Here is a 17,000-nt window from a genome sequence, read left to right on the forward strand (position 1 = left end):
AAGAAATCATGAGTATTCTGGGGGAATTTGGCTGGTTTTCGGGGTACAAACTAAATATGGGAAAAGTGAGATGTTCGCGATCCAGGCGAGGGGACAGGAGAGGCGATTGGGGGAGCTGCCCTTTCGAGTGGTAGGGGGAAGCTTTCGGTATCTAGGCATCCAAGTGGCGCGGGAATGGGAATGGCTGCACAAACTTAATCTGGCCCGCCTGGTGGACCAAATGAAGGACAATTTTCGGAGATGGGATGTGCTCCCGTTGCCATGAGCTGGGAGGGTCCAGACGGTGAAGATGACGGTCCTTCCGAGATTCCTGTTCGTGTTCCAGTGTCTCCCCATCTTTATTCCACTGTCCTTTTTTAAATGGGTTTACAAAGTTATCACTGGCTTTGTATGGGCGGGCAAGACCCCGCGAGTAAGGAAGGTAATGCTTGAGCGGAGTCGGGAGAGGGCGGGCTGGCTCTGCCAAACTTCAGTAACTATTACTGGGCGGCGAATAGAGCCATGATCAGGAAGTGGGCGGTGGGGGGACGATCGGCATGGGAGTGTACGGAGACGACCTCATGTAAGGGCACCAGTTTGGGGGTGTTGATAACGGCACCTCTGCCGTTCCCGCTGGCACGGTACTCCACCAGCCCCGTGGTGTTGGCAGCCCTGAGAGTCTGGGGGCAATAGAGGAAGCATGTGGGAGTGGAGAGAGCATCGGTCTGGTCTCCAATCTGTAATAATCACCGGTTTGCCCAGGAAGGATGGACGGGGGTTTCGGAGATGGCAGAGAACAGGGATTGAGAGGATGGGGGACATGTTATGGAGGGGAGCTTTCCTAGCTTGAGGGAGCTGGAGGAGAAATTTGGATTGGCGAGGGGAAACAAATTTAGGTACCTGCAGGTGCGTGACGTCCTACGCAGACAGGTCTGAACCTTCCCGCTCCTACCACCAAGGGGGATACAGGGCAGGGTAGTTTTCAGAGTGTGGGTGGGGGAAGGGAAGGTCTCCGACATCTATAAGGAACTCATGGGGTCAGAGGACACGCAGACCGAGGAGCTGAAGCGCAAGTGGGAAGAGGAGTCGGGCGGAGAGATAGAGGATGGTCTCTGGGCGGATGCGTTGAGCAGAGTCAACGCGTCCACAACATGTGCCAGGCTCAGCCTGATACAGTTTAAGGTCGTTCACCGGGCTCACTGACAGTGGCCCGGATGAGCAGGTTCTTTGGGGTAGACGATAGGTGCGCAAGGTGTGCGGGGTGGGGGGGGGAAGACAGTGAACCACGTCCACATGTTCTGGACATGTCCAAAGCTTAGGGGATTTTGGCAGGGGTTTGCAGATGTCATGTCCACTGTGTTAAAAACAAGGGTGGCGCCGAGTCCGGAGGTGGTGATTTTCAGGGTGTCGGAAGACCCGGGAATCCAGGAGGAGAAAGAGGCAGACGTTCTGGCCTTTGCGTCCCTGGTAACCTGGAGACGGATTCTATTAGCTTGGAGGGACTCAAAGCCCCCGAAGTCGGAGACCTGGGTATCGGACATGACTAGCTTTCTCTGTCTGGAGAAAATCAAGTTCGCTTTGAGAGGGTCGCTGTTAGGGTTCACCCGGAGGTGGCAACCGTTCCGTCGACGCCTTTGCGGAAATTAGTCGTCAGCAGAGGGGGGGGGGGGGGGTTGGTTTAGTTTAGAGTAGGGGGTTAATAAAGGTGGGACCCATAAGGGAGGGAAACGGCTTTTTTGCACTATGTTTGTCGATTCATGTATATTGTTTGTTTGTCATGAAACCAAAAATACCTCCATAAAATGTTTATTAAAAAAAATAATGCCGTGAGATCCACATCCTATCAGAATTGTTAAAACTAATGTGGAAGCTTAATTCAGTGTTGTGGGGTCTGAACTGTAACTGGTTGGTTTGTTTTTCCGTTCCTCCCCCTCAGGACTTCCGGGTCCACGTTACGGCAGGGGTGCTGCCCGAGCCGGGACAGATGGAGAGCATCGTTCAGTGCAGCGGGGCGACCATTCTGCCCAAGATGCCGAGAGCGTACAAGGTGAGAGTCTCCGTACTGTCAGCAACGGGGCTCCTCGCCACCGAGGACTGGGGGGTATTGTGGCTGCAGGAGTAACGGGGACCTGTGCTGAAAATAGGAAGGGGCGAGTTGTGTTTCCAATCGGGTTTCTGTTCTCCAACTTCCTGCCGATCCCGATCCTCTGCTCCTTGGAACGCTGGGGTTGGCACTGATTGGACGTTGAGGCCGCAGTTCGTGATGGCTCGTCTCTACAGTCCCCACTCCCCCATCTGCCCTGCCGAGATTCTGTGGTAACTTGTGTTGGCCGTCCCTCTCTTGGGGGGGTCAGCCGACATATCAAAGAGACGAGAACAAGAATTTCATACAGCTGAACTTCAGTAACAAATCTTAACACATTTACACTGACGTACTAATTAGTGACTCGGGTATTTCCCGCACGGAATGAGGTGATCAAGCTCACATGGAAGAAGGCTATAGTTCAGGACCACCTTGTTGCAAGAGTTGTCCCCGGGTTCTGTTCCCCGATGTTCTGAGTCTTTTTCCTTTTTTTTTCTCCCAGCACTGGAGTTTTCCAAGGAACGCAGTGGGTCAGCAGACTGGCCCCCATGCCCTGAGGACACCGTCTTGTAACTGCCTCGAATGGGCCCTCAGTCTTCCATTTTGTCACCTTTACAACTGCAGAGTTATGTGCCAATTGGCTTTAACGCAGGACTCTGTCCACAGTATGGGTGGCACGGTGGTTAGCACAGCATCAGGGACCCGGGTTCGATTCCCGGCTTGGGTCACTGTCTGCGGAGTCTGCACATTCTCCCCCTGTCTGCGTGGGTTTCCTCCGGGTGCTCCCGTTTCCTCCCACAAGTCCTGAAAGACGTGTTGTTAGGTGAATTGGACATTCTGAATTCTCCCTCTATGTACCCAAACAGGTGCCGGAGTGTGGTGACTAGGGGATTTTCACAGTAACTTCATTGCAGTGTTAATGTGAGCCTACTTGTGACACTAATAATGATGATAGATTATAAGGTGGCTAGTTTATTAAACTGCTTTTACAATTCTCCTCACAAAATAATAATAATCTTTATTAGTGTCACAAACACACAAGTCTATAATACACCAGAGCACTTGATTACACTGATGGCTACACACACACACACACACACACACACACACACTATTATATGAAGTTGCCCCTTTGTTCACTTGCATGCCAAGAACTCTCGGATGCCTCTTTATCCCCAACCAATATCGACTGTTCTCTAAGTGCAGCATATCGTTACCATACACAGGTTATCTGGCCACATTGGAGAAAACCGCCTTCAGTTTCGGCTGACAAATAGTTGGCTGTGAAGTGCCATGGGACGGGCTGGGGTTGTTCGAGGCACTGTATAAACTGTATAACTCTTTCTTACCTTTTGTAAATCGGTGATGACCTGCGCTGTGAGTACTGGCCCTTCTCTCGTGGGAGTGTGGGGGGGGGGGGTTAACCTCCCAACAGCAACGGATTTGAGATTCTGAACCACTTTCTCTTTTTTGGATTCCTACGCGACAGGAGAAGACCCTGGTGATTTCGTGTCCGGATGACCTCCCCAAGTGCAAAGCCGCCCGGGATGCTGGCGTCCCCGTTGTCAACGCCGAGTTCATCCTGACAGGAATTCTCCAGCAGACTGTGGACTTGGTGAGCTACCGACTGGATGGAGAAAGCGACAGCCAACCCTACGGGAAGGCCAAGAAGCGGAGTGCCACCACCCAGTCAGCCAGCAGCAGGAAAAAGAAACGCTGACTTTTTAAGAAAAAAAAAATCAAATTTTATCGAACCTGTAAATTCATAATGTAATTAAAAAATTGATTGAACTTTTAACACGTCGTTTTCATTCCCCGCAGTCGCGTGTGGCACTCATCAGAATTATAAAAATATATTGTGAACGATGGGGACACTGAGCTTGTCAGAGCGGGAGTGCAGCGAAGATTCACCACACTGATTCCTGGGATGGTCGGATTGTCCTATGAGGAGAGATTGAGGAGACTCTATTCTCTCGAGCAGGGATTCCCAAACTACTCCGTAAGAGGCCTCCAGGGGGTCCGCAGAGCTTACGGCAGACACGTGACAAGACAGCAATCCAAGAAAGCTGGAAAAAAATATCCCGCCAACTAACATGCCCCCGAAGTCAACTGAAGAAACAAAGATTCGAGAAAGAGCAACAGCCCCAAATCCAAGAACAGGAAATCATTTTATTCATTATAAATTTAGTGTACCCAATTCTTTTTCCAATTAAAGGGGCAATTTGCCGTGGCCAGTCTACCTTCGCTGCACATGGTTGGGTTGTGGGGGCGAAACCCACGCAAACACGGGGAGAATGTGCAAAAGAATGTCCAAGTGACCAAAACAAGCCCACCCCTGCTCTGGGGAGCCGATCAGTTCCGAGAGGAAGAGCTCTGATAGGCCAATTTCGTCTCTATGGGAGGGGATTCATGGGGGTGGGGGGGGCGGTTTTGGAAGGGGATTCACAAGGTCAATATGAGAATGGAATTAGGAGACCATTCGGTCCCTCTTCAATCATGGCTGATTTGTTTGAGCTTCGAATTCCACATTCCCGATAACCGTACATTCTCGTCCGGCAAGAGAATCGATCCACCGCAGCCTTCCAAATATTCTGAGGCAGAGTTCCAAAGTCGCCTCGAATTTCAAAAAACTCTTCATCTCTGTCCCGAAAGGGAAACCCCTGATTTTAAAACTGCCCCCCCCCCCCCCCCCCCCCCCCCCGCTGGGTTCTGGGCTCACCCACGATGAAACCTCCCCACATCCACCTTGTCGAGAACGTTCAGAATCTTTAAAAAACCTCACTCGGAAGGAGATGCAGGAAAGATGATTATTCTGCTGGGATGGGCCCAGAACAAACATTGTCTCCGGATCAGAGGAGGCCATTTTGGACTGAGAAAGTCTTCACTCCAGGATGGTGAAATTCTTCTCCACAGTGGGCCATGGAGGCTCAGTCATTGAGTATGTTCAAGACCGAGAGTAACCAAATTTTAGCTGTTGAAGGGAAATGGGGATCATGCGAGGGAAATGGTATTGAGTTAGAAGATGAGCCACGATCTACTTGAATGGCAGAGGAGTCTCGAGGGGCCGAATGGCCTAAACCTCCTCCGACTTCCTGAATTCCTACCTTAGGGGTTGGTGTCAGCTGCTGTATCTTAATCTCTGTCCTGACTTTCGGAATGCCGCTTAAATGGACTGTGGGCAAATAAATTGCAGTGGAATGGAGAAGCTCTTTGCCCAGCTCAAACCCAGAGATGGAGCAGGCAACCTGATCCTCGGAATGTTGTTCAAAGAGCTCCCTCGGCGCATTCGTGAGTTTCAGAGTACATAAGAACTAGGAACAGGAGTAGGCCATCTGGCCCCTCGAGCCTGCTCCGCCATTCAATGAGATCATGGCTGATCTTTGTGGACTCAGCTCCACTCTCTGGCCCGTACACCATATCTTCGAATCCCTTTATTCTTTAGAAAGGCATCTATCTTTTTCTTAACGTTTAAAGAAGGAGCCTCAACTGCTTCACTGGGCAAGGAATTCCAGAGATTCACAACCCTTTGGGTGAAGAAGTTCCTCCTAAACTCGGTCTTAAATCTACCTCCTCTTATTTTGAGGCTATGCCCCCTAGTTCTGCTTTCCCCGACCAGTGGAAACAACCTGCCCGCATTTATCCTATCTATTCCCTTCATAATTTTATATGTCAAAATAAGATCCCCCCCGAATCCTTCTAAACTCCAATGAGTACAGTCCCAGTCTACTCAATCTCTCGTCATAATCTAATCCCCTCAACTCTGGGATCAACCTAGTGAATCTCTGCACTCCCTCCAGTGCCAATATGTCCTTTCTCAGGTAAGGAGACCAAAACTGAACACAATACTCCAGATGTGGCCTCACCAACACCCTATACAATTGCAGCATAACCTCCCTAGTCTTAAACTCCATCCCTCCAGCAATGAAAGACAAAACTCGATTAGCCTTCTTAATCACCTGTTGCACCTGCACACCAACTTTTTGCGACTCGTGCACCAGCACACCCAGGTCCCTCTGCACAGCAGCATGTTTTAACATCTTACCGTTTAAATAATAATCCATTCTGCTGTTATTCCTCCCAAAATGGATAGCCTCACACTTGGCAACATTGAATTCCATCTGCAAGACCCTAGCCCATTCACCTAACCTATCCAAATCCTTCTGCAGACTTCCGGTATCCACTGCCCTTTTTGCTTTACCACTCATCTTAGTGTCGTCTGCAAACTTTGGCACATTGCACTTGGTCCCCAACTCCAAATCGTCTATGTAAATTGTGAACAACTGCAGGCCCAACACTGATCCTTGAGGGACCCCACTAGTTACAGGTTGCCAACCAGAGAAACACCCATTTATCCCCACTCTCTGTTTTCTGTTAGTTAACCAATCCTCTACCTATGCTACCACTTTACCCTCAATGCCATGCATCTTTAGTTTATGCAGCAACCTTTTGTGTGGCACCTTGTCAAAAGCTTTCTGGAAATCCAGATATACCACATTCATTGGCTCCCCATTATCTACTGCACTCGTAATGTCCTCAAAAAATTCCACTAAATTAGTCAGACACGACCTACCCTTTGTGAACCCATGCTGCGTCTGCCCAATGGGACAATGTCCCTCCAGGTGCCCCGCTATTTCCTCCTTAATGATAGTAATGAGTAACCGGAGGACCCAGAGGAAAACCCACGCAAACTCCACAGTCACCCAAGATCGGAATTGAACTTGGGTCGCTGGCGCTGTGAGACAGCAGTGCTACCCACTGTGCTGCCTTGCTACCCGTATCCCCAGGGCATCAGCCTGGGCCCCTGGATTACCAGCCCAGGGACATTGAGCCATTCTTCACTTTTATGTAGTGACTGTTCATGCAGGTTTCACCAGTGCGTGAAATGAAGACCAACATATGGTATCCCTAAACAAAAGAACAAAGAAACGTACAGCACAGGAACAGGCCCTTCGGCCCTCCAAGCCTGTGCCGACCATGCTGCCCGACCAAACTACAATCTTCTACACTTCCGGGGTCCGTATCTCTCTATTCCCATCCTATTCATGTATTTGTCAAGATGCCCCTTAAATGTCACTATCGTCCCTGCTTCCACCACCTCCTCCGGTAGCGAGTTCCAGGCACCCACTACCCTCTGTGTAAAAAAAACATGCCTCGTACATCTATTCTAAACCTTGCCCCTCGCACCTTAAACCTATGCCCCCTAATAATTGACCCCTCTACCCTGGGGAAAAGCCTCTGACTATCCACTCTGTCCATGCCCCTCATAATTTTGTAGACCTCTATCAGGTCTCCCCTCCACCTCCTTCGTTCAAGTGAGAACAAACCGAGTTTATTCAACCGCTCCTCATAGCTAATGCCCTCCATACCAGGCAACATCCTGGTAAATCTCTTCTGCACCCTCTCTAAAGCCTCCACATCCTTCTGGTAGTGTGGCGACCAGAATTGAACACTATACTCCAAGTGTGGCCTAACTAAGGTTCTATACAGCTGCAACATGACTTGCCAATTCTTATACTCAATGCTCCGGCCAATGAAGGCAAGCATGCCGTATGCCTTCTTGACTACCTTCTCCACCTGTGTTGCCCCTTTCAGTGACCTGTGGACCTGTACACCTAGATCTCTCTGACTTTCAATACTCTTGAGAGTTCTACCATTCACTGTATATTCCCTACCTGCATTAGACCTTCCAAAATGCATTCCCTCACATTTGTCCGGATTAAACTCCATCTGCCATCTCTCCACCCAAGTCTCCAAACAATCTAAATCCTGCTGTATCCTCTGACAGTCCTCATCACTATCTGCAATTCCACCAACCTTTGTGTCGTCTGCAAACTTACTAATCAGACCAGTTACATTTTCCTCCAAATCATTTATATATACTACAAACAGCAAAGGTCCCAGCACTGATCCCTGCGGAACACCACTGGTCACAGCCCTCCAATTAGAGAAGCATCCCTCCATTGCTACTCTCTGCCTTCTATGACCTAGCCAGTTCTGTATCCACCTTGCCAGCTCACCACTGATCCCGTGTGACTTCACCTTTTGTACCAGTCTACCATGAGCGACCTTGTCAAAGGCATTACTGAAGTCCATATAGACAACATCCACTGCCATAAAGAATGTTTATTGTTCCTAATCACGGATAGACAAAAAAAATAGAAGAAATCCTCCAACTCGCTCTCACTGGGGCATCCAGGGGACCCTCCGGGGACACAGAAATAGCTGCGAGGAAGGAGGGTAGTTTAAATTATTTAGTGTCCAAAATTAAACCAATCTGACTTGGATCCTGTGGGCCGCTGTGAGTGGTTGCCAGCTGTGTTCAGTGATTATTTTTATTTTGTCACAAGTAGGCTTCCGTTAACACTGCAATGTGCCCCTAGTCGCCACACTCCGGCGCCTGTTCGGGTACACAGAGGGAGAATTCGGAATGTCCAATTCACCGAACAAGCGTCTCTTGGTCCAATGTCCAAAGTGAAACAAAGAAAATAACAATGTAATTTATCACTTTATTAGTAGAAAACATTTATTTTGGTTGAATAAATAAATATAAACTCTGCACAGTTTACAAAAGGTAAAATAGCGGAATTTGACAGATTCTGTCTTGAGATAGTGAGGCACTGTTGGAGACCGGGTATTATTGAACAGTTCAGTTAATGGGTGGCACAGTGGTTAGCACTGCTGCATCACAGCGCCAAGGACCCGGGTTCAATTCCGGCCTTGGGTCACTGTCTGGGTGGAGTTTGAATATCCTCCCCGTGTCTCCGGGTGCTCCGGTTTCCTCCCACAGTCCAAAGATGTGCAGGCTAGATGGGATTAGGGGGAGAGGGCTGGGGAGTGGGCCTAGGTAGGGTTGGTGCAGACTGGATGGGCTGAATGGCCTCTTTCAGCACCGTGGGGATCCTATGATGATAAGGCTCTAGATTGAAAGTTACCGGTTCAAGGTTGCTGCCTGCTGAGTAGTGAGAAACAGGTTTCATGTTCAGCCCTTGGCCTGTTCTCTGAGGGGCCAATAAATGGCCCCAGTGCCCTCCATGCGACTGAGGGGAGGGGTGTCGGCTGCAGCCCCCACTGCCGACCAGTTTGGAGCATCAAGGGATAGAAGGTACAGCTGTGAGGTGCTTCACAGTCTAATAGCCTGCTCACTTGAGTGAATGGAGGGTGTCCATGGAACTGTGGTGAGAGAGATGGATAGAGAGATAGGCGAGACAGAGAGAGAGAGAGAGAGAGAGAGAGATAGATAGATGGATAGAGAGACAGAGAGAGAGAGAGATAGAGAGATAGATAGATGGATAGAGAGACAGAGAGAGAGATAGATAGAGAGATAGATAGATGGATAGAGAGACAGAGAGAGATAGGAGAGACAGATAGATGGATAGAGAGATAAAGAGAGATAGATAAGAGATCAAAAAGTAGCTCTTGTCCCGTAGGTGAGAAGAGAGTGCAGCCTGCATAAAAATCTGGAGATCGACAAAATCGGGCTACTTTGAGAGGAATGCGATGGAGAAGAACAATTCTTTCAGAGTCCGTTAGAGGGATGAGCACTGTTCATAGAATCCCTACAGTGCAGAAGGAGGCCATTTGGTCCATCGAGTCTGCACCGACCCTCTGAAAGAGCACCTGACCTAGGCCCAGTGCCCCACTCTATCCTTGTAACCCCACCCAAACACAATTTATCACAGCCAATCCACCTAACCTGCACATTTTTAGACTGTGGGAGGAAACTGGAGCACCCGGAGGAAACGCACGCAGACACGGAGAGAACGTGCAGACTCCGCACAGTTACCCGAGGCTGGAATTGAACCTTGGTCCCTGGTGCTGTGAGGCGGCAGTGCTAACCACTGTGCCACCCTATTGATTCTTGCCCTTCACCTGTTCTAACGAAACCCTGAATCATGAGGGGCCAGCTTGGGAGCTTTCATTCCTGGCACTTGAAGGCAGCAGGGAGCAGCGAGGATGCAGATCCATCTGCCTGGGATATCACGCTTCTCCTTCTACTCGCTCTCCTCTTCCCTGTTTGTGTCGGCCTCCTCCTGGTCCCCAATCACGGCCGCACTCAGGGCCTGCAGCTCGTCCAGAACCTCGGCAAGGGAACCTGGAAGAGGAAGGAAGGGAAGAACTTGCATTTGTATGGCTCCCTTTTACAATCTCAGGACATCCCAAAGCAATTGTCAGCCACTGTGGTACTTCCTCGGAATGTCGTCACTTGTTGCGATGTGGAATCCAGTGTGCGCGCAAGATCCAACATACAGCGATCTGATAATGATCATATACTGAGGCACAAAGACACCAGGGATAGACCCCCCCCCAGCTCTGATCTGAAATCAACCTTTCATGTCCACCTGGGAGAGCAGGGCGGCCCGCTTTTAATGTCATCCGAAAGTTAAGAGTAGATAGGAAGAATCTCCTTCTTCGTAGAGGGGTCAATAACACGGGGGGCACAGAATTCTGGTAAGGGGCAGGAGATTAAGAGGGGATTTGAGGGAAAACCTTTCACCTGGAGGTGGCGGGAATCTGGAATTGGGATTGGAATAGGTACGCGCTTGATAGCTAGCACAGACACGATGGGCCTTTTTCTGTGCTGTAAGAAGTCTATGAAAGGGAAAGGTCGGGTCACGGATGTGAGCCGATTGCATTGCTCCCTTTTTTCAGAGTTTCCAGTCTCACTCCCTAGTTTTGATCCCAGCTTGTCATCATTAACAAGCAGCTGCCTGTGATTGACAGTTACCATCACTGTGGATGGGCGTGCCCAGGGTGGGCACCGGCATTGTAGGAGGAGTCTCGGCAGCAGATGGCACAGCTTTGTACCCAGCCCACAGACCCTGTGGAGACAGTTCCTCATCACCAGTGCCAGGTGGGTGCGCAAAGGCTCCCTTTACCACAGCAGGGGGATGCTGATTTAGAAATAAGATAATCCTTCGGCGCTCTGAATGGGTTAAGGTGGGTCAGCCACGGACTCATTATCTGCTCTTGAGATATGCGCAATGCTGAGAAGGCCAGCATTTGTTGCCCGTCCCTAATTGCCTTTGAATCGAGTGGCTAGCTCGACCATATTTGATCTCCTTACTTGAGAAAGGACGCTGGAGGGTGTGCAGAGGAGATTCACTAGGTTAATCCCAGAGCTGAAGGGGTTGGATTACGAGGAGGGGTTGAGTAGACTGGGACTGTACTCGTTGGAATTTAGAAGGATGAGGGGGGATCTTACAGAAACATATAAAATTATGAAGGGAATAGATGGGATAGATGCGGGCAGGTTGTTTCCACTGGTGTGTGAAAGCAGAACTAGGGGGCATAGCCTCAACATAAGGGGAAGTAGTTTTAGGACTGTGTTTAGGAGGAATTTCTTCACCCAAAGGGTTGTGAATCTCTGGAATTCCTTGCCCAGTGAAGCAGTTGAGGCTCCTTCTTTAAACGTTAAGAAAAAGATAGATGCCTTTCTAAAGAATAAAGGGATTCGAAGATATGGTGTACGGGCCAGAGAGTGGAGCTGAGTCCACAAAGATCAGCCATGATCTCATTGAATGGCGGAGCAGGCTCGAGGGGCCAGATGGCCTACTCCTGTTCCTAGTTCTTATGTACTCTGAAACTCACGAATGCGCTGAGGGAGCTCTTTGAACAACATTCCGAGGATCAGGTTGCCTGCTCCATCTCTGGGTTTGAGCTGGGCAAAGAGCTTCTCCATTCCACTGCAATTTATTTGCCCACAGTCCATTTAAGCGGCATTCCGAAAGTCAGGACAGAGATTAACAGAGATTAACAGGGTTGTGAATCTATGGAATTCCTTGCCCAGTGAAGCAGTTGAGGCTCCTTCATTAAATGTTTTTAAGATAAAGATAGATAGTTTTTTGAAGAATAAAGGGATTAAGGGTTATGGTGTTCAGGCCGGAAAGTGGAGCTGAGTCCAAAAAAGATCAGCCATGATCTCATTGAATGGCGGAGCAGGCTCGAGGGGCCAGATGGCCTACTCCTGCTCCTAGTTCTTATGTTCTTATATTAGAGGGCAAACACTTTGCTGTGGGTCTGGAGTCACGTGTAGGCCAGACCGGGTAAAGACGGCAGATTTCCTTCCCTGAAGCACATTAGTGAACCAGGTGGGTTTTTACAACAATCGATGGTAAGACGAGCTTTCGATTCCTGATTTTATTAACTGAATTCAAATTCCACCAGCTCCCATGGGGGGATTTCAAAGACCCACGAGGGGCTTTCAAAGACCCAACAAACAGACAGAACACACATGCATCTCCATGGTGCCTAGCATGTCTGCCGGGTCACCCAAAAAGCTTCACTTCCAATTAATTACCTTTGCAGCACAGTGACTTGTTCCGTAAGCAAGCATGTACAGGCAGCGATAGCACAGGCAGCGAATGCACAGGCAGCGAATGTACAGGCAGCGAGAACACAGGCAGCGAATGTACAGGCAGCGAGAACACAGGCAGCGAATATTCAGGCAGTGAATGTACAGGCAGCGAGAACACAGGCAGCGAGAACACAGGCAGCGAGAACACAGGTAGTGATTGTACAGGCAGCGACTGTACAGGCAGCGAGAACACAGGCAGCAAGAATACAGGCAGCAAATGTACAGACAGCAAACGTACAGGCAGCGAGAACACAGACAGCGAATGTACAGGCAGCGAGAACACAGGCAGCGAGAACACAGACAGCGAATGTACAGGCAGCGAGAACACAGACACTGAATGTACACACAGCGAATGTACGGGCAGCGAGAACACAGAAAGCGATTGTACTGGCAGTGAGAGCACAGGCAGCGAATGTACAGGCAGTGAGAACACACAGCGAATGTACAGATATCGAGAACACAGATATTGAATGTACAGGCAGCGAGAGCACAGGCAGCGAATGTACAGACAGCGAATGTACATGTAGCGAGAACGCATACAGAGAATGTACAGGCAGTGGGTACACAGGCAGCAAATGTACAGGCAGTGGAAACACAGACAGCAAATGTACAGGCAGTGGAAACACAGACAGCGAATGTACAGGCAGCGGAAACAGACAGCGAATGTACAGGCAGCGAGAACACAGGCAGCGAATGTACAGGCAGCGGAAACACAGACAGCGAACGTACAGGCAGCGAGAGCACAGACCGCGAATGTACAGGCAGCGAGAGCACAGACTGAGAATATACAGGCAGCGAATGTACAGGCAGCGAGAACACAGGCAGCGAATGTACAGGCAGCGGAAACACAGACCGCGAATGTACAGGCAGCGAGAGCACAGACTGCGAATATACAGGCAGTGAGAACACAGGCAGCGAATGTACAGGCAGCGAATGTACAGGCAGCGAGAGCACAGACTGCGAATATACAGGCAGCGAATGTACAGGCAGCAAGAACACAGACAGCAAATGTAAAGGCACCAAGAACAGACGGCGAATGTACAGGCAGCGAGAGCACAGACTGCGAATGTACAGGCAGCGAGAGCACAGGCTGCGAATATACAGGCAGCGAATGTACAGGCAGCAAGAACACAGACAGCAAATGTAAAGGCACCAAGAACAGACGGCGAATGTACAGGCAGCGAGAGCACAGACTGCGAATGTACAGGCAGCGAGAGCACAGACTGCGAATATACAGGCAGCGAGAACACAGGCAGCGAATGTACAGGCAGCGAGAGCACAGACCGCGAATGTACAGGCAGCGAGAGCACAGACTGCGAATATACAGGCAGCGAGAACACAGGCAGCGAATGTACAGGCAGCGAGAGCACAGACTGCGAATATACAGGCAGCGAATGTACAGGCAGCAAGAACACAGACAGCAAATGTAAAGGCACCAAGAACAGACGGCGAATGTACAGGCAGCGAGAGCACAGACTGCGAATGTACAGGCAGTGAGAGCACAGGCAGCGAATGTACAGGCAGCGAGAGCACAGACTGCGAATATACAGGCAGCGAATGTACAGGCAGCAAGAACACAGACAGCAAATGTAAAGGCACCAAGAACAGACGGCGAATGTACAGGCAGCGAGAGCACAGACTGCGAATGTACAGGCAGTGAGAGCACAGACTGCGAATATACAGACAGCAAATGTAAAGGCACCAAGAACAGACGGCGAATGTACAGGCAGCGAGAGCAGACTACGAATATATAGGCAGCAAGAACACAGACAGCAAATGTAAAGGCACCAAGAACAGACAGCGAATGTACAGGCAGCGAATGTACAGGCAGCAAGAACACAGACAGCAAATGTAAAGGCACCAAGAACAGACAGCAAACGTAAAGGCACCAAGAACAGACAGCGAATGTACAGGCAGTGAATGTACAGGCAGCGAGAACACAGACAGCGAATGTACAGGCAATGTGAACACAGAAAGTGATTGTACGGGCAGCGAGAACACAGAAAGCGAATGTACATGTAGCGAGAACGCAGACAGGGAATGTACAGGCAGTGGGTACACAGGCAGCAAATTTAAAGGCAGTGGAAACACAGACAGCAAATGTACAGGCAGTGGAAACACAGACAGCAAATGTACAGGCAGTGGAAACACAGACAGCAAATGTACAGGCAGTGGAAACACAGACAGCGAATGTACAGGCAGCGAGAGCACAGACTGCGAATGTACAGGCAGCGAGAGCACAGACTGCGAATATACAGGCAGCGAGAACACAGGCAGCGAATGTACAGGCAGCGAATGTACAGGCAGCGGAAACACAGACAGCGAATGTACAGGCAGCGAGAGCACAGACTGCGCATATACAGGCAGCGAATGTACAGGCAGCGAGAACACAGGCAGCGAATGTACAGGCAGCGGAAACACAGACAGCGAATGTACAGGCAGCGAGAGCACAGACTGCGAATATACAGGCAGCGAATGTACAGGCAGCAAGAACACAGATAGCAAATGTAAAGGCACCAAGAACAGACGGCGAATGTACAGGCAGCGAGAGCACAGACTGCGAATGTACAGGCAGCGAGAGCACAGACTGCGAATATACAGGCAGCGAATGTACAGGCAGCAAGAACACAGATAGCAAATGTACAGGCAGCAAGAACATAGTGAATGTACAGGCAGCCAGAACACAGGCAGCGAATGTACTGGCAGCGGAACAGACAGCGAATGTACAGGCAGCGAGAGCAGACAACAATGAGTGGCATTGACTGAGGCATAACCGATCGATCAGGCGTTCACAACACCCCGTGTGATGTCAAATCCCGGCAGTTACCTTTATTGTAGGCCTGGCCTCCCGCTTTTGAAGCCTGGGAGTGGGGTAGGGGCCTGGCCAGCTCTTCATCCTCACGCAGGGCCGCTGAGGAGTGGATGGCTGCAGCTCGGCTCTTCTTGTACTGGCTGAGCAGCCCTTCTTGCCTCAGTGTGGCCTGCCGAACAAAAAACCAAAATCCTCACTGGTCCACCTGATATACTCGGGCCAAAGGTCAGGGGTCGACCTAGTGTGGCTCCCAGCTGCATAAGCGGAATGGCTGAATTGCTGCCTGGCACTGGAAGACTGTTTACAGTGCGTGAACGCTCGGGAGAAGGAGGTGGGTGGTGGAGAAGATCTGGGTTAATTCAGGAGAATGGATGAACGACTTCAGTGACGTGGATAGATTGGGACCGCTCGCCTTGGAGAAGGGAAGGTTGCGAGGCGATTTGATCGAAGTGTTCCAATTCAGGAGGGGTCCAGGCAGGGGGAGGGGTGGTGGGACTCTCCCCCTTCGCGCAAGGGTCGAGACGGGATGGGCACAGATTCACAGTGATTGGCAAAAGAAGCACTGGAGGCAGGAGGAGAATTTCTTTTTACGCGGCGAGTGTTTAGGATCAGGAGTGAGTTGCCCGAGAGCGTGGTGGAGGCAGGTTCAATGGAGGCTGACAGAGAGAAATGGATCAGTACCTGAAAAAGAGGGTTACGGGGTGAAGGTGGGGGAAATGGCATTAGATGAATTATTCCTTCGCCGAGCACGATGGGCTGAATGGCCTGAACAGTGGTTAGCACTGTTACTTCACAGCCCCAGGGTCCCAGGTCCGATTCCCGGCTTGGGTGACTGTCTGTGCGGAGTCTGCACGTTCTCCTCGTGTCTGCGTGGGTTTCCTCCAGGTGCTCCGGTTTCCTCCCACAGTCCAAAGACGTGCAGGTTAGATGGATTGGCAATGATAAATTGCCATTAGTGTCCAAAAAAGGTTAGATGGGGTTACTGGGGATAGGGTGGAGGTGTGGGCTTAGATAGGGTAATCTTTCCATGGGCCTGTGCAGACTCGATGGGTCAAATGGCCTCCTTCGGCACTGTAAATTCTACAATCTACTCCGTGCTGTAATAATTCTGTTTGACTAATATCGCCTTGTGTGACCCAGTTCCATACTTTGTTTTGTGATGGTCCTGGGAATCACTTTTTCTTGCATTTATTAGATTAAAAGGCGATGTATAAATGAGAGTTGTTGACCCGTATTGTCAAAATCTCTCAGGCATGTGCAGGCGGGCGCGTTCATGCGCATGTGGGAATGACGTTACGCGGCCTTTGCATCCTTAGCAAAGCTACGTTCATGTGACGGCCAAGTGCCTCTGGGGTTCAACTTCATCCCGCGAAATGGAGCGATTCAGCAGGCCACGTTCACCAATCATTGGTGCAGCAACTATCATTTCTCTCTCTCCGCAATCAGAACATAAACAGTACAGAATTTGAGTATTGCTGAGAAAAAAAGAGAGAAGTTGTTGAAGTTTTTCATCCAGCACACATCAGGACAGACACACGACTGTCCCATTTCAAAAGGCGCAACAATTTATCCTGCGTGAGAAAAGGGTTCTGATTGGTTAAGTTGACTCTTTATTAAAGTAAATTTAAAGTACCCAATTCAGGTTTTTTTCCCAATTAAGGGGCAATTTAATGTGGCCAATCCACCTACCCTGCACATCTTCCTGGGTTGTGGGGGTGAGACCCATGCGGACATGGGGAGAATGTGCAAACTCCACACGGACAGCGACCTGG

At 50.0% G+C, this 17,000-nt stretch overlaps 2 protein-coding genes across 2 annotated transcripts in view; one reads left to right on the forward strand and one right to left on the reverse strand.

The window, feature by feature from the left end:
• Positions 1-3,860, forward strand: part of mdc1 (mediator of DNA damage checkpoint 1) — a 57,922-nt gene extending 54,062 nt beyond the window's left edge. Inside the window, 2 exon segments of the mRNA XM_072473341.1 lie at positions 1,805-2,026; positions 3,552-3,860. Of these exon segments, the coding sequence (XP_072329442.1) occupies positions 1,805-2,026; positions 3,552-3,782 (453 nt within the window). The 3' untranslated portion in view covers positions 3,783-3,860.
• A 4,688-nt stretch (positions 3,861-8,548) lies between these two features.
• Positions 8,549-17,000, reverse strand: part of cchcr1 (coiled-coil alpha-helical rod protein 1) — a 47,614-nt gene continuing 39,162 nt past the window's right edge. Inside the window, exons 16-17 of the mRNA XM_072475720.1 lie at positions 15,244-15,397; positions 8,549-10,154 (exon numbers count right to left, since the gene is read on the reverse strand). Coding sequence (XP_072331821.1) covers positions 10,054-10,154; positions 15,244-15,397 — 255 coding nt within the window. The 3' untranslated portion in view covers positions 8,549-10,053. The remainder of the gene's footprint in view (positions 10,155-15,243; positions 15,398-17,000) is intronic.

The sequence above is a fragment of the Scyliorhinus torazame genome, chromosome 14, assembly GCF_047496885.1.
Source record: "Scyliorhinus torazame isolate Kashiwa2021f chromosome 14, sScyTor2.1, whole genome shotgun sequence".
Lineage (NCBI taxonomy): Eukaryota > Metazoa > Chordata > Chondrichthyes > Carcharhiniformes > Scyliorhinidae > Scyliorhinus > Scyliorhinus torazame.